Source organism: Acanthisitta chloris, unplaced genomic scaffold, assembly GCF_000695815.1.
Source record: "Acanthisitta chloris isolate BGI_N310 unplaced genomic scaffold, ASM69581v1 scaffold12164, whole genome shotgun sequence".
Lineage (NCBI taxonomy): Eukaryota > Metazoa > Chordata > Aves > Passeriformes > Acanthisittidae > Acanthisitta > Acanthisitta chloris.
The window spans coordinates 11,162-32,937 of record NW_008668811.1 but is presented as its reverse complement, the minus strand read 5'-3'; the positions used below and the strand labels follow the sequence as shown (position 1 = coordinate 32,937).

The window sequence follows — 21,776 nt, the reverse complement described above, 5'->3', positions numbered from 1 at the left end:
TGAACCTAGACCATTCCATACTGGCTGTGACCAGTCAACACTGGAAGACTGGTCTTTTGTTTCCAACTCTTTAACTGGAGAAGATGGTGAGAAATCTTTACTAGTATCCATTAAACTAGGGGATTTACACAATGACTTTGACCTCTTGACAACTTTGGGCATCTTTGATAACACTTCTAAGGCCAACATAGGACAACCAGCTTTTAGATGAGCATATGCAGTAGAGAAAAACAGCTGTCTTTCACTTAGGTTGATTTTGTCAGCTAATCCGTTTTCTACTGTTAGGCAAATGTGTGTGGAAGATGTATCAGAAGAGCCAAAATGACGTCTCAGCAGGAGAGGATGTGTTCTTAAGTAGTTATAGAAGTTAAACACTGCGGGGTTACAACTTGATGAGCCATCTCCTTCATCTGAAAAGATATTGTAGCATGAGGAAATTCTACCATTCTGTATGAAATAATCAATCTACAAAGTCCTAAGTTCATCAGAAGGCTATTGGGTCTTATTATTCATTGTACTGTTTACTTAACACACCCCTGTTTTCAACATCCTCTGCACCTTTATCATTTGAGTATCTTGGTGGGGAGAATGTTGACAAACCTAATCAGTACTAAAAAGAGAAGCCTGAGAGGGCCAGCAAGTAAAACAGCTGCCATTTATTTTCTCTGCAGTCAGGCCAGTCTTACTGCACCAAACAAGACCACTTTTCTGTTCAGTTTAGATTTCTAAAGTCTGTATCTCTAAATGGCAATAAAATGTTACATCTTAAAGATTTTTACCTACACTCTATTTTAAAAATTTTGGATTACTATTATTTTGTCTACATATTAAGGAAAATGCAGCTTAAAACAAAACTAGGAGATCTGTAACATTTATACATAATGGTAGCAGTATTACATCCAAATAAATTAATTACACAGCAGTGCAACACCTATACATTTTATTTCCTCGTCCACAAGCAGAAAAACCCTGAAGAGGTACAACCATCAGCACAGGATAATCCACAGAGCCTTCAAATAATCCAGGTTACCTGACACAGACACTTACTCTCTCCTCTACCAGGAGTTATGGCACAACTGACAACAGATAAAAAAAAGGTACATGAAAGAGCACCTTTTAAGTAAGAAAATAAGGCAAGACACCGCAAACTACTGATTGCAGAATAATTAGTAATATTTAAAATTATTTTACATAAAAAGATGAAACTGAGACAGAAACAACCAAACACTATACTACTCAATTGCTCAGAATTATCCCGAGGCATTTATCTTCTACTGAATTCAGTTTTTGAAACTAATTACACAACTATAAGGTCCTGAGTTTTCATTTGTCCCCCTCAAATTTCTCTCAGTGGCCAGGACTGAAACATGCTAACTACTAGGGACCTGAAACATTTAACTTGCTTGAGACCACTAACTTTAGGAAACAGTATGATTGATTCTTTGAAGGCCTATAAAGCTGGCAAGTGAACACTGAAACAAAGTGTTCTAGGAGACTACTATGCCATTTCAGGCACCATGTGGGCCTCCTTGTACCATTGTAAATATCAAGATCTTTTCTTTAGCAGTTTATCATGGTGGTAAACAATGCTTCCCAAGGACTAAAAGCTAAAAAACACCATGTCTTCCAGACTCTCCCATGCAACTGTGCAATCAGAAATTTCTTCTTAGGTTGTGATGGAGTCAAATTAACCAATAGTGTTAATTTGTCTCTCATCTTTCAGCTGCTGCTGGACAAGCAGCTGTATCACTGCAGGGCCATTCCATTATCCTGATATTCACATGCTTAAAGGGCAAAGTAAGCATTCATGGGATACAGGATAACAATAACACAGTCACCACATTTGATACTAAAATACACATACATGGCTAGAGGAAGCTATTTAACTACCAATGGTGATGAACTGTGTGGTACCTGGTATTGTTCAGACCACACTTTAAGAAACTGCAGCTTAAAAGAACAAATGGTTTAAACCAACCTAACAGGCAAAATACTTGTATTCTTACCTCCTTCATCTGCAACAGAATGTTTAATCAAAGTGTCAAGAGCCTTGCTATAGTCTTCCAAAATCCAGTAAGCCATACTTCGCAGAAAAGGGTCACAGTGTATGTTTCCTGAGCTCTCTTTTCCAGCAAACACACTTCCCAAAACTCTCTTCTGTAGTACAGATTTATAAGTACTAGATACTTCAAACTCTGACTCATAAAGTCTTGATATTACAAGAGCCAATTGAATGTCATTTAGTTTTTCGAGGCAGACCTAATGGGAAATAAATATATTCAAAAGACTGAACTTGATAATTTCTCTTGTTTAAAATGATGACAAGGCAGGAAGTGAGATTAATCTGCACAGATTAAAATATAAGTAGGTCTACCACATCCATAAAACATGAGCAGAAACCATACAGAATAAGAATAGGTGTAGCCAAGTATTATATGCAAAATCAGATTCACATTCCTTCAGTTTAAGTATGACATGACAATACATCTTTGAAATCGATTGGCTTCAACAGATCATTGTCATGCCACCTCTTGAAGCTGTTTCTTTTGGCTTCTAAGCTTTACAGAACAAATCCTTCATTTTCAAAGAGATTAATTTCTTCCCAATGTTTCAATTTAAACACATTCAGGAAACATGTTTTTTTTGTGTGTGAAGGGATTCCAGCAACTAATCCACATCACTGCTAAAACCCCTTTATTTTCAGGTCTGGAACTTCCTAATGAAAAACTATGCTGTCTTCATACAGCACTAGGTAAACAATCTGAAAATGGTCCCATAATGTTCTTACAGAGAAATTAACCCTGTGACTTTTTAGTATCACTAACAGCTAAAGACAAAAGAATCAAAATGTAAAGAACAAGGCCTTGTTTTTGTCATTAATTTGGGGGTGGAGGAAACAAACCAGATATGTCAGGGGTCATACTGATGCAAAATTCAAGTCACATTCAATATATTCGTACATTTAGAACACTATAACAGTCTTAAACACACACAAAAACAAGGTCCCTTTTATTACCTCCACAGCATCTTTTAAGTGTCCTGCCAACAAGAAAAATGCTGCAGAATGTTCAAAACGCTGTTTACCAAGCAGAGAAAAAGCATTCTTTAATGCTGCTTTACGCCATCTGTCCTCAGTAAAGTTGTTTCCGAAAAACTTTGTCATTTTAGTATCTTTTTGGGACCTGCACATTGAACACAATTGATAAAAATATTACATAATTTACTATATGCCTTATGGTTCTGCATTTCTCAGCTACCAGCATAATTTTACACAAATCTTTACACCAGGAAATGCAAAGACTCTCACCACACTGGGAGTAGAGAAAGCTTTGTATTTGGAATTAACAGAAACTTCCGTAAATACAAGACTTAAAGGCATTTTCAGTTAACCCGATACAAATCTCAGTTTTCCCAGGTGAGCTCTTCAAGAGTAAGTGACAATGCAAATTACTGTTCAAAAAGTTTGCCATATTGAACAGTGTATTATGAAACTTCAGTTTGAAAGACAGACATAATTCAGCCCTCTGAACTTCGGGTAAAATTTATAAAAACACTTTTCTAAAAGATAAGACGTGTCTTTCCACACACTGCACTGCTAATTCTCAAAAGTAAATCAGAATTAAGCAGTGACTGAACTTACAGTAGATATGAGACTAAAACCTGAAGCATCTACCTTCAGAAACAGCAACTAAATTACCTCAGTAAATACAAGGAGCTTAACATTCAATTTAATGACTAATTTATTTTTTTTTGCTTTCAATGGTAGTATCTGTACTTCTTTTGGATTATGCATCACATTCAACTTTTTTCCCAAAATTCTAACAGACAGTAAGAAACTCCTTGTACGAGCTTGAATGTCTCCTACCTATATAATCCCCAGATCACTGCCTTCTTTTTCATCGCGAGGTAGAAAATGGCCGCATCAAGTGGGTCATTGTTTCGCTGAAAGGCTGCTTTAGCCACCTGTGAAGACCATTCAACAGCAAAAAAAATAATTAACATTAAATGACTCTTAAATGAGATTCCTGTTGCTTCTGGTATCCGATACACCACAGTACTTGGAAGTTCTCTTTAATATAGGATCCCTCCTCTCATTGTGAGTCTGACATAAGAGCACATGAAGATACAACAGGCCCTTGGATAGCATTTAGCTAATGCTCTTACAGTTCTAGAAACTTTTTGGCAGATCAGATGGGAATCCCTCTATCTGAAATCAGTTCCTGAAATAATAACAAAATTGATTTATTAGTTGCTCTGGTAATCAAGGGACAGCTGGAGTCTTGAAAAACAGGCTGGGACCAATCACAAGCAAAGGTGTTTACAGGAGATTACTTTTGGAGGTTGGAAGGAAAAATAAGGGTTAAATGGCAGCAAGAGTAGTCCAAGACCCAAGTAACATAACCTTAAAATTGGGCCCAGAATACCTGGAAATTTTTAATGCAAGGGAGGTAAGTTTCGTAAGTGATGATAAATTACTGAAGATTGAAAGGTAAAAGTAGAGACATGCATTTTATCACTTTGTGTGCTGCAGTCAAAGTATCTTGTGCATGTAATTTTCTAGCTCCTGGCTTTTCCAAGAGTTTAAAACAGAGATAATGACATCAGGCTTATTGACTCATCTGTGACGATGAAAATATATAATTTAAAAAAACAAAACAAAACCCTCAAACAAATGAAAAACTCCCACCAAGCTTAAACAAAAAAATAGGTTTGTTTATCATGGATATTGTACATTTGCAAGACAAATGTACAATACCTCAGTTGTTCCCTGTTTTGATAGATTTCTAAGGAGAATCTTTTTCCATAACTTATTTTTTGTACAAAAATTGAGAAAAAAGTACACACTCCATCTGTATCTTGAGGATCCACAATAAGCACTGCACACTACCATCTCCAAAATAGAATAACTAAAAGCAAAATATGCACTTGGCACTGGAATTTGAAATGTAAAGCACTAAAAAAAAGTTAAATCAAGTTCATATTCATGCAATAAACCATATGTACAAAAACATACAGCATGCAACATTCAGAAACAATGTATCTAAAAAATTTAAAACCACATAAATAGAAGGCAAACACCAGAGGACAGATGTCTGAAAAGAGTTTGGCAATTTTGTTACAGAATGCTATGTTTACCTTTTCTATGCATTTCCGTAGGCTCTGGATATTTCGAACCCACCATCCTATACCCATAGCTCTCAGCTCTGACCATGTTGGATCTCCCTTCTGCACTGCAGGGAGCATGCTCAGCAGTTCCTCTTCCGCTACTGAATGAAATGCCCAGGCAAAATGACTAGTAGATAAGCCTACATAACAATCCATCGGAAAAAGAAAAAAAAAAACCAACAAAAAAAAACCCCAGAAAAAGACATTCATTAGTAAAATATCCAGAATCTGAAGTCATGGGGACAGGAAAGGGAGAAGGAAAAATTAAAAAGTTTACACTGTTTATTTAGGTTTTTTAAGTGCACTGCTGCTGATGCAAGAGAAATTTAAGAGTACTTGTCAGCACTGCATATCAAATATTAAAGAAACAAACTCATTATGTAAGTACATCACAAAAGTTCAGCTCATCTAAGAAAGCACATCAGTTACCTTGGTGAAGCAGCTGAGCTCGATGTACAGGAGGAAGCGTAGTTGTCAGAAATGTGTGAAGCCGAACAGCCAACAAAAATTTTAAACCACACTCATCAAGAGTTTCTCCACCTGGAAATACATATTTTTAGGCACACTTTAGAGAAACTACTCAAAGTAGATACTGTGTGTCTTAATAGAAGAAATACAATTTTGTGACTACTAAGAGTTTATAAATATAATACCTTATTTCATAGTTCTTCCATTCAAGGAAAGGGAAAAGAAAATTTAAAACATAAAAAGTTTATAAAACAAAGAATATAAAGAAGTTTTTTCTGCAAGAAACAGAAAATGCGTTATCATATTAAAAAAAGATAAACTTATTTCTCAGCTTCTCTACACAGTACAACAAATATTTGTCACTAAGAAAGCTGTCACTTCAAAAGAGAGCAAAAAATAATTGTGGCATGTGGACTGACAGACTAACAGTGGCATAACAGATAGCAAAAGAAAAAGTGGGTTTTGTCAAAATACAAAGTCTTGAAACTCTAGTTAAACAGTAGTAAACAATGTGATGGCACAGTAAACAACACAGGCTGTAATATAAAACAAAACTATGATGCACCTCCATAAGCCACAAAAACATTCAAAACAGGAAAAACTCCCCAAAAAAGGTTGTGAAGCACAGTAGTACATTAACTTGAAACAAACAGCTTACCCTGACTTCTGTCTCTGCTTTCTCCAATGTCAGTACTGGTAGTAGCAATTGTATCTGCCAGGGCCATCAATGACATTTGCTCCATCCTAGTCAGACCTGGCAGGCTTGAATTAAGCAAGTGACGAGAAAGAACTTGAGCATGTTCTGGTCCAAAGTAAGTCGGGCTATATTGAGAAAGATCTATGACTTTTGGTTTCGAACTGTCTTCATCTGCGTCAAATGTAACAAGTTCATCTGTACTTATAACAGTATTTTGAAAGAGATTTTCATAGTTCTCGTTGGGTGTGTCTTTTTTGTTTTGGCTATTTTGATTATTGGACTTCTCTGAACAGGAGTAAGATGAATCATCATCCGCAGCAAGCAGAGCATACAAAGGCAATGGTGGAACAGAGTCTATTTCCATGTAGTCTGTAGTCTCAGTTTTGCTAAATGTTATGGGATCTCTTGCAGTACTTCCACTAGCACTGATGGTGAGAGATCTGAGCCTCTTATCATGATTAGGCTCAGATTCTTTTATAGCAACAACTTCTCCAGCAATACACTTCACCAAATGGGACAGAATGGCTTTTGCTCTACGTACTTTACCAAGATCCATCAGTTCCAACAGCTGATATGGATGGTACTGAGGTAAAGTTGGAGATAATGTATGAGCTGCTTCGAAAAGACCAGAATCTTCTACTTCCATAGATAGATCAGATGTAGATCTCTTCCCACTAAGTTTCTGTGCAAGGTTGGTCAAAGATCTGGTCAAGGTTCTCTTTGGTGGATGCAGACCTGAGGGGACTGACTGGCTTTGTTTCATTAAGCTAGTTATACATGGCATACTTCCACTGTAGGAATCTGTGCTGACAAGTTCCTGCTTAGAAGGAGACTGCCACTGGGAGTAAACATGCATTTCACAATCCATTCCAACTACAAGAATGCCATCACGCACCCAAGACAAGGAGACAGGAAAAGGAGATGACCCCTCTACAGAAGACACTAAGTCAACACAACGCAGCAAAACGAACCCAGAAAGGTTTGCAGTCTTAATACTGCCACTGGGGCAGATTGCTACAATCTCATTACTATTTTGCTCTTGCCTCTTCCCAGACAGCTGACCAAACATATAAAGTTTTGATCCAATTCCCACTGTCAGAATATGCGAACCATCTTCCCTAGACATCCAATCTAAGTGCACCGTACTGGGCATTATATTCCCACCATGAGACAGAGAAACATCTTGTTGGTTATATGCCACTAAATTGCTATCAGTACTAACACCAGAGTCTAACATGGTGCCTATCTCATCTAAATTAAGAGTCTGTTCTAAAATCCAAGAACCGCCCCCTGAAGACTCACATTCAAAAATACTAACATGCATTACAAAATCCTGAGAAAGATCACCATTTTTAGATGCTACTTGCTTGTATGCTACTGCTAATCTGTTCGTGTGTGCACAGCTGACTTCAGTTGGCCTTCCGGGAACATTAATAGCACTACTACTAGGAAGTCCATCTTCAATCAGTAATGGCCATTCTTCCCATAGGTATTTAACATCACTATGTGTGCTGTGTTCTGGCATGGAAGAAGCTGATGATTCAGTGACAACTCTGCATCTCCAGAATCGAACTTTTCCATCAGAGCATGAAGTAGCCAGCAGATAAGGTGCACGACAAACAGGATATATGGAAGAAGAACTGAGATGTCCTAAAATTAAATAAAATACACTTTTACTGGGGGAAATACTAACAAGCAAGCACAAAACGACACATTTTTATTCAGCTAGCATTTTATTATTCCGAAATTTAAAAAGAAAAATTACTACTTCCTCACAAAGAGGTTTTTTATAGAGCCTCACAAAGGAGACAATGTGACAAAAACACACAAAACTCTTTTACCCCTTGATTCCATTTCATGCTCTAGAGGGGAGTAAAATTATATTATTTAAACATTAATACCAGTATATATAACCTCCATCAAATCAACAATTTTCCAGAATATGCAGAAATCTAAAAATCTTTGTATTTTTGAATGACTTCTAATGAAAACCTTAAAATCTAAGCAGAGGTTCTACAAAAAATGTCATGAATGACTGCAAAACAAAATTTGTGTTTCTGTAATTCCTCTTATTGCAAGAATGCAGAATTCAGTAAATATTATACCTTAAATAAGAAATTTATTTTAGTATCAGTTCCAGGATGAAGATATAAAGTCAGGGAAGCAAATTTTAGCAGATCTCTTGGATCTACCTAACAGGCACTTTAACAACAGATACAAAACTTGCTTAATTTCTATTTCAAGACCAAAGTGAGAATCACAGAATCACAGAATCCTAAGGGTTGGAATGGACCTTAAAGATGATCTAGTCCCAACCCCCCCCGCCAGGGGCAGGGACAACTCCCATTAGACCTAAGGTCTTATCCAACTCAGCCTTGAACATCACCAGGGTTGGGACATCCACAATCTCCCTCGGCAACCTGTTCCAGTGTCTCACCACCCTCACAGGAAAAAATCCTGTCCCCACATCTAACCTAAACCTCCCTTCTTTCAATTTGGGCCTATCACTACTTGTCCTACCACAGAAAGACAAGAATTCCTTATTTTAGTCTTTTTTTAAAAATATTACAAACCTGCTGATGGCTTTACACTTATTATCTCTACTCCTTCTGGCATATTCAATGCTTGACTATACACCATTTTAGAAGACAGAGTAAGCCAGCTGGTGCTCTGAAGGTTTGCTCTACAGGCCTGATACTTTTGAGTGAAAGGTGATTGGATCTTCTCTGGATCTGGTGAAGAATACAATTCTTCTGTTTGTGTTGCTTCTTCAGGTGGATTGGTACTTATCTTTTCATCTAAAAAAGGTTTGCATTGTCAAATTTTTAAAAGTCAATTAAGCAAGTTTACTCATCTTAATAGTTCCAAAAGATACAGACAAAACATGCCCTAAAAATTTTGTTTCAAATATTTTCATTTTCATATTCATATTTAAAGAGAAATGCAAGCACATCCAGATTCTAGAACTGCTGAGAAGTTATAAAACAGTCAAACTATAATCAGAAAGACCAAAAGTGCAGACACAGGTACGTAAGTGGCAATCCACCGAAACTAAGGTTTCAATAAGCACACAAAACCTTCAGCTAGAGAAAAGTAAAGGAAGGCATCAATGTCTTAGCTCACAAATTGGGGAAAGGAACTTCTAAGAAAAGTTTTATTAAAAAAGAAGGGCTCTCAGAACGCTTTTTCAAGAAAACTGAGTAGTTGAAGTAGGCATTTGATTTGATTAGCTGAAAAGCCTTATCAGGAATGTCATCATGACATAAGTAGATCATAAAACCTGAATCTTTATGATTCTCACCAACTTATAAACTAACTGCAGTAATACTTATTTCTGCCTTTGAAAGCAACAGTAAGAAATACTAATTTGGTTTCAATACCAGAAACATACATTATTACAAATTTTTCTGGTAAATGGCAAATATCAGATTTAGGCTTTCTTGAAAAATTTTGTTAACAATAAACTACTCAAGTGTATCTTAGATTACTTTAAAATTTCATAGTTTTAGAGGTAGTTTGAAAGAAGCAGCAAATTTCAGAATGTCAAAATTGTTTATAATTGCAATTGTATCACTGATGCTTAGGGGCTTTAGACTGCAGTCCAATTCAAAACTTGTGTAAACTCAAAAATTGCAGAACAAAAACTTCTGAGAAGCAAAACATCTTAACTATTAGACTGTATTAAAACCAGTTGTCCTTAGAGCGTGCAAAAATTACCTAACTCTGGGCTCAGGCTGAACTCAAAAGCTTCAGCAATCTTAAGATTAAGAAACCAAGAAAGAAACGGTTGTGATAAAAGCTTCTAATCAACTGCAAATTCTTTTCAAAAGTATGAAACAATTTAGAATACAGCAGATATATCCACTAGACAGTGACTTTTTTGTTTTAAAGAAAACTACAAGAAAGAGGGCTTACCTATTGAGACAGGAATTGACTTCAAATGCAAATGCCACATATGTAGTAATGAATGGCTTTGAGTATACTCTATTACTATCAAGTAGAATTTTTCAGAGAATCCATTCTGCTGGTTTCCTGATGAAATTGAGAAGAGGAAGATCTTAGGGGTTATACACCTGAAAGCAGAACTAAATTTTGCTGGCCAGCAAACAATCATATTAAGCTACCTGAACTAATACTGAAATGCAGTGGTCTCACTATATCCAACTCTTACATTAGTTTTCTCAGTATCGTATCACAACCAACAGCTACTACAATTACATGCACACTCATGTAAAATTGTCAGTGTTTTCTTTTAGAGATTATAACATATTTGCCTGAATTTTCTCTGTTGAAAGTTAAATCCCAGAATGTACTCTCAGGTCTACACCTTTGCCTTTTTACATATTTGTCTCTTACAGTTTCTTCAATATCTGTTAGTGGCAACTGTAACAATTAAGGCAGTGAGCTAGACAGAAGTTTAGCCTTCATGTACAAAAAGTATACAAGTTATATCTAGAGAAGAAATGCCACTCCACATTGGTGAAAGTCACAGCTTGGTTTAATGACTAGGCTCACCGATCACAACCCAGCCAGGCCAGCTACATAGTCTGGACCTACTAACCGTATGGAACGCACAAGAGATACAAATAGATCAAATACCTCCCATACTTTTCAAGTCCTTTCTATAGACCATACTCAAGATGCAAACATACAATTACACTGTAGAGCAAACAGTTTTTTGCTCACTACTTTGTTCCTAATTTTCAACACCTCATTTGCATTTTTTAACCCTACCAAGGGTTGGGTAGATGTTTCATAGATTATCTTCCACTACTCCAATTCTCTGTCAGGTAGAAACAGACAAGTCACAGCTGATTACTATGTTTATACAGTTCAGTTGGTATGCCCCTAGGTCCCTCTGACACTTTTCCACAGCTTTGCTTCCTTTCATTCAGGATTCCCATTACTACTGCAGTTGACCTGGTATCACAAACTTTAATCTGACCCTTTTTTTCCCCCACACTATTTTACTGGAACAGAACAAAACCAAATTGTGAAGCATATATAACAGAATCACTGATCCACTCCAACAAGGAAAACTTATCATTTATTCCAGGGCAATTCAGATCTGCCAAAAGACCCATAAATACACATACTACTTCTAGTATTGCAGTAAGGGGGAATTGTTTGCTCTGCCATTTATTATACCACATAAGTCTTGAAGAACATTACTTAGTTGATGTAAAAGATGAACATCCACCATGAAAGGATACAGTAAGATTTGTCTGTCAAACCCCACAACTACAGGCTCTACATTTAAACCTTTCCCCCTTCATGCAAGACAGGCATCAGCAAGGGTCTGCTTAATTCAGTACATCATAGGTACCTCATGATTTAAACCACTTCATCTAAAATTTTGTTGCACACAGCGCACAGGTAGCAAAACACCCATGAGTTTCATTAAATCAGATTTTCTTCTGAAGATTTCAAAGTAAAGTATTTGACCTTAAAATGCTAAAAGCTACGTAACAAGTTCCTTTTCTTCTGTGAAATGAAAAATATAACACTGTCTTCAATGTTCTATGAAACAGAATTCTTTACCAGAGTCTGATAAATTGTTCTTCTTTGGAGTTACTTCCTTCTCCTGGTTATTTAAAATGAAGTCTTCTTGAAAAACATGGAGTAACTGTGTTTTCCGGCCATGCTAAGAAAGTAAAAACACACAAGAAGAGAACACACACAAGAGTGTACTGTTAAGGATTGCCCTCTAACATGGTAGCTTTTGGCTTGCTAAGTTGTACATATCAATGAAAGATTTCTTATGAAAATGTGCCTTCCTTACTCATATTCTTTCAATTTACCGGTACTACTGCAAACAAGAACAAGTATGTGTCACAACAGTCTCTAAGTACTTCATCATTACCTGACAGAGAGCTACAGGTATTGCCTTCATCATTAACACTTTTTTAAAAGCTAATTATGGCAACAAACAGGTACAGAAAAAGATCTTACAAGCTCTGTGATAGCGTCCAGTTCAATGATACATCCCGGGCGAGCCGTAGACTGCTGACTTATGATGTTAAAAACTTCACCAACATATTTCTGTTCAAAAAGAATCAGGGGGTGGTCTGGTTAACACAGTTTTGTGGATTCCTGTGGCACAGCCTGCTCGGTATGTGCAACATCACTACACAAACATTAACTAAAGCATTAAATGAAATACACACTGGTTGTGATTCACCAGGAACACAGGAAACATTCACAAGTTTTATCAAGAATACATTTGGTTCTGATGGATGAAAGGTGACAAGAACACCCTGAAAGCCCCACATTCAGCAATTTATTGTCCTTTCTCCAAGCTGCACTGTCATCTCAACTTCTTAGGATGGCAATGCACACACACAGTTATTATTCCTTGTAGTGCAAGTTTTCAGAGGTATGTCCCAATCAAACATTGGCCTGCCTCAACATGCAGAGTTTGAGACTAAATGAAATACAGTATGGTTAAAAAAAGCTTTACCCTATCTGTTATTACAAGGAGAATCATCTGTGAAATCCTCAGAAACCAGCTCAGTCAGTTATACCAAACAGTCTGAGCCTAGTGAGATTGACTGAAATTACAACATGCAAAAACTTGAGATGGCTTCTCACTTACAGAAATTTCTGGATTGGAGAGTTCACACAGAAGTTTCTTAGCATCTATTACAGCTTGATATAATCTCAAATGCTGTCCATCACTAGCTACAAAGCAGGCACTTGGAGAATTACAGTATGCACCTGAAAAGCAAAAATGCAAAAAGCACTCAAATATTCAAACACTGACTTGCTTCCTTTTTCTTTTTGACAAGAAGCAATTTTGAAGTTATGATAGAAAACAATTTAGCATAAAAAATACCTTGTTAACTGCTGTTGACAAGCAAGAACCACAAAGTTTATTTAACGCTGCACTCAGCAACCAAATCAAGTACATGAAAGGAAATTAGAATCTCATTTGCAAAATAGTGCTAAATCACCTCAGCTTTTAAGTCTTCAACATGCTCTGAAGTATGCCCTAGTACATAAGAACTTTGCTGCATAAGCTCCTAGAATATCAAATACATCAAAGAAGTCAGAAGAACACAGCAACTCATCACACAGGAATAATGGATTTCCAAGCAGCTTGAAAATTTGTGACAGAGGACCCATGCTTAACACTTTTTCCAACACATTCAAGTATAATAATAAGAGCATTATTAGGTTTTATTACCTTCAATCTAGAACACATCACAAGTCAGGAAATGAAACTCACCAAGGCAATAGCTGGGTATAAGGGTGGGCAGCCATGCGACATTAGAAAAAGCTGAAATGTGAAGAGAATTGATCCGAGCAAGTTCAGAAACTCCACCAGAAAAGGACAATGGCCCAACAGGATCTACTCTCCAAAGAATAAGTTCACTGTAAACTGCGTTGGGATCCTGGGATGTCACGTTTGCATTGCCTCTACTCTGAAGTCTTAGTGGTGACTCCTGAGATTTTAAAGAATCATTTGTCTGTAATGCATTCTCAACATCTGGTGAAATCAGAGCATTGTGATGTGAAGTTGTAAGCAGCAGTGGTAATACTGAGTGGCAAGCCAAGTCATTAAGATGAAAACGGTGACCACAGTATCGGGATTTATGTGAAATGCTGAGTACAGTTGAAAAAGCAGACTCCTCAGCAAAACTCACTAGCCACTGGTTCAAAGAGCCATCTGCATGCTTGGAAATCATCATAACATTAGGTGTGAAGATACTCAGTTTTAAACTGTTGATTGATTTACTGTGTCCAGAAGAGATAAGCATAGATGAAGACCGTGTAAGGCCAGGAGGTTTTTGTTTGCCTTGTTGAATAGCCAAGTCAACATTTTTGGTACAAGCATACATCACTATACTTCTGCAAAGAGAGTTTGCATCACCTGTTGGAAATGCAACAGGAATTCTTGAGACAAATGACACCTGGAATTTTTAGAAAGGAAGAATAAAGTTATTTTCTCATCATACTTCTCACTGAATAACAATGCAGAATACAGAAGAAATAAAGTACCTGCACCTGGCGAAACATGCCAGGCTGGTATTCGTCTAGCCAGTCCACGTGCCACACTAGCAGTGAACCATCCATAGGATGTATACTGAATAGCATGTCAGCATTTTTACTCCATTCAGAAAGCAGAACTTCAATTTCATGATCAATAATAGCAGAAGATAAAGGAACAAGGCTTGAATTTGGAGTAGCTTTCTCATCACCCAGTTCCTTTTCTTGGTTTCGTTTTTGTTCATCTTCTTTTTCATCAACTTCTAGAACACAGATATACATATGTGTGTGTATATATATATATATAGACACATACAACATTCAAAATCAGAAGTATAACAAGCAGTGTTATTCAGGCATTGGAGCACCCTTCAGGCCTTTTATATGTCATTCATATGAGAACTAATTTAAAACACTGAAACTTACAACCAGAAATCCTCTGGTGGACTTCAGTGCCTAACAAAACAAAATAGCTTATCTTGCACCTTAATATGAAATACTTTACCCCATTTTATACAAATTTTTTCATGCATAGGCAGAACAAAAGCAATAATATCCAAACTGTATATATTTAAATTAATTAACTGCATTATGTTATAGAACAAAAGTATTTAAATTAGGTGTATAATAATAATTTACAGAAGAAAGTTAATTCTAAGGTTGCACTTGCTTCCTTAATATACACTTTTATGCAAAGCCCTCCAGGTAAGCCTAAGTAAATAATACAGTGTTTTGCATATACAACTCAATGTCTGGAACAATCATAAAGTCAGAATGTCTAGATACAGTTTTTTTAAAGGCACTTAGGTAATTTCAGTGTAAGGGAAGTAAATGCATAGAAATGCTACTGTAATCTGCTTTTATCCTTACATGTCAAGCTGCCCACTTTTTACTTCACCTGAAGGACGATTACAAATTACTTTATAAAATGGAAGCCATTTGTCTATATGACATATGTCTATATGACTTTTACCTTCTTCTGATCTGCCATCCAATTGATTAGATTCCTCACTGTTAGTCTCCAGAGAATGATGTTCAAAACTCCTTTTAAGTTGTTGCAAAAACACTTCCATAGATAAGGTAAAATGAAGTTCTTTATTGTTTAGCCAGTGCACAACAAAAGGTCCACTTTTTTCTTCATTTTCACCAAGACTCAGAGATGTGATAGAAGGGAGTAGAGGAATATCTACCAGAAAAAGATGTTGACATTTTTGAAAACTAAATAGTGTGGTCGAAAAATAATTTTAGAAAAACTCTGCAATGAAAAAAATATGCTATTCCTTTTGCCGGAAAAAAAATATGCTAAGTAGATTGCCACTTGCTATTCCTTTCCCCAACATCATCTGTTTTCAGCACTAAATTGCTTGATTGCCACCACAAGAGATGTTCCGAAGGGAAGTTCTTTGGTATGCTTAGATGAGGATTACAGGTATGGCCCTGCAATGTTCTATCTTCTTGATGTAACAGTGGCTATACAGGTGAATCGACCTTGTCCTTTGATAGCACAGCTCAGTACAAACCAAGTAACTTATGCATAATTTCCCAACATTTACTACGCAATAAATGCTGCAGTACATACACACTACAATCAAAGACCACGGGCTTACACTACTAGCAAAAATTAGTACAGTGACTAGATGATGCCTTCTGTAACACCATTCCAAATAGCCATGATTTCTGATTCTGATAGGTTCTGTTGTTATTTCACCTCACCCTCTGATGGTACTTTGTGCCCTATTGTTAGCATAGAAAACACATAATCACTGAATGATTATATGGGTGCTTTTATTGAAGAGCTCTGGGAGTCGGGGTACAAACCCAAATCTGACTCCAACGTGGATCTGAGATGGATACATCTTTATACTCTTTTCTTCACTTAATCATATGTTATTAATTTCACCCAAGCATGGGTCTGAGGTTCTTTTGATTATTGTTATAATCCTCCCTAGGAATAACTTCAAGTTCCCTTTGATCATTGTTACAATCCTCCCCAAGCACAGTTTCATGATCCCATCATAATGATCTATTAATCAGGCAGATAACGATCCATTAATCAGGCAGATACATGCAGGTGGGTACACAAGTATAAGTTCACATCGCTCCATTAAGTATAATATTCATCTGTGTCACCTATTAATCAGGCAGAGACATGCAGATGGGTAATATTCATCTTTATTACTAAAGCTTACTTTAACTACCACAATTCGCTCTACTAAGTATAATATTCATATTTGTCACTGAGGCCTACTTTAAATACCACAATTTTAAAACATTTTACCCCATGCTATCACTATGTTGCTGTGAAAAATAGAACAGCAATCACAAAGGGAGTGACAGAAGAAAGGATCAGGCTGCTGCAGAGTACCATCATCTGAATTAAGCATGGCAAAAAAGCTGTTAAAAACTCAATCTGCATATAATCCCCACCTACAATTCTCCATATATATTCCCATCTCCTACCACTCCCTATCTACACAGCATTATTTAAATTCCATGTCCTGGAAGACAAAATACATTTCACTCAAAGCCTGTTGTTTTCAAAGTCAATGATGGCTTTGAATTGCCAAACCTCTAGTCCAGCCAAAGAAAACTGTAACTGAGAGCACACAGATAAAAGAAAGAAGCACCAGAACGACCAGCAATTTTGTTGTGGGGAGGAGATGCACCAGGGGAAAGGGGCAAGAAGAGCACAGATTATTTAAGAAATAAAGTCTGTCTTCCTAAACCAGCCAATGTCCGTCTCAAAAATACTGTAATACATATAGCAAGGAACAGAACTTGGAAGGAAGAATTCTGTTGATTCCTCTTCAGAAGACAAAGCTACAGTAAACATGACTAAGGTGTACTAGGAAGATGAGTTGTCAGATTAGATTATAAATCTATGTACTTTGAGTAATTATCAAAAATCACTAAAGAACTCCGTTTTTTTCCCCCATTATTCTACCTCAAAACTATCTGCTTCTAAAGGATACTCAGCTCTGCGTATTATCCTCAGTGAATCTCTCTCTATTTACTTCATCAATCACAAATCACTCATTCCAGAAACCTGCTAAGGTCTTAGGAATCAATCACTTTTTCTGAATCTGCCTAGAGAATTTTGTCCTACTAATCACTATTTATTCCTTTCACTGAACTCCATCCACGGTGAATATCACCTGAAGAAACACTCGAGTATAGAAAGTCTCAAGGATTTTGTTGCTGTAAGAGAACTAGTTTCAATAATGGATAACAGTAAGATATTATATTTATCACAATTATTCTTCAAATATTTTATCAGTCTGTTCCCAGTATCATACACAATTCACAATAAATTTTAACACCAGTTACAAATACTTAGCTTTCTCCATCTTAGACCACTATGAATCTCAGTTAAAAGATAAGCAAAATGAAAAGACAGGAATACTGAGAAGGAAATTCATTCAAGTAATTTCATTACTGCAGAAGGTTCTTTCACACATAAATGAAACCAACATACTAGGAATTTTGCACGAACAAATACATCTGTTAAGCTTCCATAGAGAACATATATGTAACAGAAATCCTAGTTCGCTTTGTAGCAAGGATTTACCACATTGCTTACCTGTGGCTGGATTGATACTGGCAGCAATATGGAAGTGACAAAGGGCATTTGCATGAGGAGGAACGCTCCTGTGAACTTCATGCGGATCTTGCTGATGTGGAGCGTATCCAGTATGTGCTAAAACTGCACCTGACCTCCTCCTTCCTCGTCGAAAGTGCCTGAGGTTTAACTGCATGAAGAATAAGGTGTCATTTTAATTCCTTTCAAAAAGAAAATGCGGATTTCATTCGTAAGTGGTTTTCTAAGCAATAATGAATGCTATTTTTCAGTTTAAAAGCTACTTTAAAGCATCAGTAAAGTTTCTTGCAAAATTACACTGTTCTGGTTGTGAACAATACCAATGCCTTCAGATTTATTTATGAAGGCCCTTGAAGTACCTCGACATAGCAACTGCTTCATATTTCAGTGTGCAGACAACGTCCATAAAATTTTTATCCTTAAATAGAAAATACTATTGTGTTTTATAGATGCGTATCACGCTTATTCAGGGTTCTGAACAAACAAAGCTGCAAATCTGCGTAATCTTATTTCAGAGACTGAAAAATGGGATCTGCACTTTGGACCTAATTAGATCAGCACTTCAACTCCCCTCATAAGGGCCCAATAAGTTTTAAAGTCTTCCTCCTTTATGCAAATATATTTTTCCAAGGGAAAAATAATACTCAGTTTTTAAGACTGATTTATACAGTTCAAGCCCATTGTGCTGCAGATATCTAAGAACACAAAGGTACATGATTTGTATTAAGGATGGTATTACACTCTTGGCATTCCTTTTCACTTGCTGCGCATTCCATCTTAGCATGCTCATGTGAAACAGCGCTCTCTTGATTCTTAAATAATTGTTGCTTCTGATCCCTAACGCAGCCTCTTATTTTCAACAGGAACACAGAACTTGCTTGAATTCCTTGTCTCTTTCCCCTCTTTGACTATTTTCTTTGCTCTGGTGTGCCTTTCAGCCTGTCATATTTTTCATGTATGCTATACGGTAAAAACGCAAAGCCCACATGCACTCTACACAGCTTTGGAGGAGACCACCTCCCCGATTCCCATTGGTTAGAAAACACGATCTCATATGGATCACTTCCCTTAAACCTTACGAGCACTCTGCTCTACTTGAGGGCTACAGCAGAAAGGCAACAGCAGGCTATTTTTCTTTCCTCTATACTATCACTATTGTTCCAGTTGCAGGCATCAGAGGACACCCCACATCTTCAGAGGTATCGAGTGAGCCCCTACCATACATTTTAAGGCAGCGCCACTACAGGGTTTCACATAACCTATATACAGTATGAGCTTCATACTGTTCCTAGCCCTTTGAACTAGATAATGCAAAGCATTTTTCTTCACTCACGGGACCAAAATAGGCGGTTGTGACTTTAGAACAGTGTGTCTTCTAATGCGAGAAGCTCAGTAGGAGAGCTGTCAGCCTAGCCTTCCCAAAGAAGATCTTATGCACATCTCTGGTATAAAGAATTTCGGATTAAAACACACTTCGAGTTACTACAAACCTGTCTAAAATTACATGTTTGTACATGTGTTTATTCTCATTGTTCAAATTCTTACCTCTAAAGCACTCTGCACTTTTTCTTTACTTGAAATATTTCTCTTGAAGTTATTGGTGAAGTTTACTGCTTCACTCCAATTGGTGTATCCTCCGCCATACAACAGACTGTCATTGGGTAACAAAGTCTCTGCCCAGAGACGACACACATTATCCTTACAGCAAGTCAGGAGTACATTGCAGACAGCACCACTAATGAGAGAAAATTCAAGGCATGAAGAAGCTGCTTACTATTACATAGCACCAAATTAAACCAACAGTTCCAAACAGTTTTACAGTATCAGTTTTTGGAATTGCACCAAGTAACTTAAAGATACTAAGGAAAGAAAAAATCCACAATATATTCTTAGGAAAACAATATGAAGGGCTTTCCTATCTGTGCAAGTATTTGAATATAAACTACCTCAAAAGTCATCACACAACTGTGCAACAGCAAATCATGGATTTCCATTTAAAGAATTAGAATAAAGAATTTAAAGAATACCGGGAATAGCAAAATTTATGTTTTTTCTTTTCAAGTTCTTCACAGAAAAAAATCTAATATTATGAATACCTGCTCTCAATTCCAGATCTTACTGCTAGCACTTACAAAATTATATATCCAAAACAGAGAAACCAAGGGAATACGAGGAATATAACAGACAATTTGAAGCTTTAAACTCTTCTTAATTACTATTTATCCAAATCAACTTGTGGAACATATCTATCAAAAAAATCAAATTAACTTAGCCTAGATACTGGAAAAAATATGCAGATCATGAAGTTTCCAGTTCATATAAATTCACAATTTAGTTCTAACTAAGACTGTCAGAAAGCTGTATGGATCATCTGACCAGACTGCCCAGCAGCAAACTCCCTCAGGGATCATGAAGCAGGTGGATTTTCAGAAGTGATTTAAGAACTCTAGTAATGGATTTACAAAGAGTCTTCTACTTAAAAGCTGGAATAAAAGACAGCATAAATCTACTCCACATAAAGAGATCCAAATGCAATTGGCAATTATTTGGACCAATACAGCGAAAATATGGTTGCAGGGCACAAAATTGCTATCGGCACTTCAGTTTGAGATTGCAATTCCTGGTGAAAACTAGAGACACGTCATTTTGAAATCAGCAGAACACACACCTAAAAAATCCCACAAACTAAGGATATCAGTTCCAAATTATTATTTTAATTCAATTCCCAGATACTGTTTCTGACAGAGGTCTAGTTCTGTACTAGATAGAGAAATAAACTAAAAGACATGAAAATATTTGAATGTTTGTGAAAGAGCACTTAAAGTCACAGGTCTTTTGAAGTGATCTGATGCCATCAGGACAGAAAGAAAGAAGCTGAAATTAAACGCAGTAATGATCATTTAAAACAGTGCAATCAAAAAGATGCAAGATACTTAATTTTGCAAGAGCTGATTTTGTATTTAGTTCAATCTCTAAGTCAGCCTGTGGGACTCTCCTTCAAACTTTCAATTTTTTTCCCCAGGTAAGAGAATGCTTAGCATCCTCTCAAGAACACACACAAACAGTACACAAGGCATGCACATTCAATTAATAACTGAAGTAAAATTTACAATTTGTGTGACTGCAGGAACACCGCAACGTGCAGTTTTTTCGCTCATGTTGCTAGAACTACTAACCGTGGCATGAATTTACTGGTCTTCCTCCATGAAAATGCATTTACTGATCGAGGATGAGCCAAATAAACAAATGAAAAATCAACTTCTTTTGCTGGGTTTTCTGGACTGGCACCAGGTGGTGTTACAGCTGATCGCCAACTCTCTGTGTTGTACCATACTTTCACAAGACAGTCATCCTGTGTAAAGAGAAAAAAAGACAGTAAATAAGACTACCTTGCATAAGAATATGATGCACTTCAAGCACTTAGAATCACAGAATTAACCTGGTTGGAAAAGACCTCCAAGATCACTGAGTCCAAAAAAATCTCTTCCTAACATCCAACCTAAACCTGCCCTGGCAGAGCTTGAATCTGTGCCCTCTTGTCCTACTGCTAGTTGCCTGGGAGAAGAGACCAACCCTCACCTGACTACAACCTCCTTTCAGGGAGTTGTAGAGAGCAATAAGATCTCCCCTGAGCCTCCTCTTCTCCAGGATAAACAATCCCAACTCCCTTAGCCTTTCCTCATAGAATTTGTGCTCAAGTCCTTTCACCAGCCTCATGGCTCTTCTCTGGACCTGCTCCAGCACTTCAATATCCTTCCTGAACTGAGGGGTCCAGAACTGCACACAGTACTCAAGGTGTGGCCTCACCAGCACCGGGTACAGGGACAGAATCACCTCCCTGGTCCTGCTGACCACACT

At 37.0% G+C, this 21,776-nt stretch overlaps 1 protein-coding gene across 1 annotated transcript in view; it reads right to left on the bottom strand.

The window, feature by feature from the left end:
• DMXL1 (Dmx-like 1) overlaps positions 1-21,776 on the bottom strand; it is a 55,754-nt gene that overhangs the window by 29,591 nt on the left and 4,387 nt on the right. Inside the window, exons 4-21 of the mRNA XM_009073082.1 lie at positions 21,095-21,270; positions 19,464-19,653; positions 17,901-18,069; positions 15,294-15,506; positions 14,333-14,583; positions 13,560-14,244; positions 12,927-13,048; positions 12,284-12,373; positions 11,873-11,975; positions 10,247-10,363; positions 8,905-9,129; positions 6,293-7,981; positions 5,596-5,706; positions 5,137-5,306; positions 3,866-3,963; positions 3,017-3,182; positions 2,007-2,259; positions 6-404 (exon numbers count right to left, since the gene is read on the bottom strand). Coding sequence (XP_009071330.1) covers positions 6-404; positions 2,007-2,259; positions 3,017-3,182; positions 3,866-3,963; positions 5,137-5,306; positions 5,596-5,706; positions 6,293-7,981; positions 8,905-9,129; positions 10,247-10,363; positions 11,873-11,975; positions 12,284-12,373; positions 12,927-13,048; positions 13,560-14,244; positions 14,333-14,583; positions 15,294-15,506; positions 17,901-18,069; positions 19,464-19,653; positions 21,095-21,270 — 5,227 coding nt within the window. The remainder of the gene's footprint in view (positions 1-5; positions 405-2,006; positions 2,260-3,016; positions 3,183-3,865; positions 3,964-5,136; positions 5,307-5,595; positions 5,707-6,292; positions 7,982-8,904; positions 9,130-10,246; positions 10,364-11,872; positions 11,976-12,283; positions 12,374-12,926; positions 13,049-13,559; positions 14,245-14,332; positions 14,584-15,293; positions 15,507-17,900; positions 18,070-19,463; positions 19,654-21,094; positions 21,271-21,776) is intronic.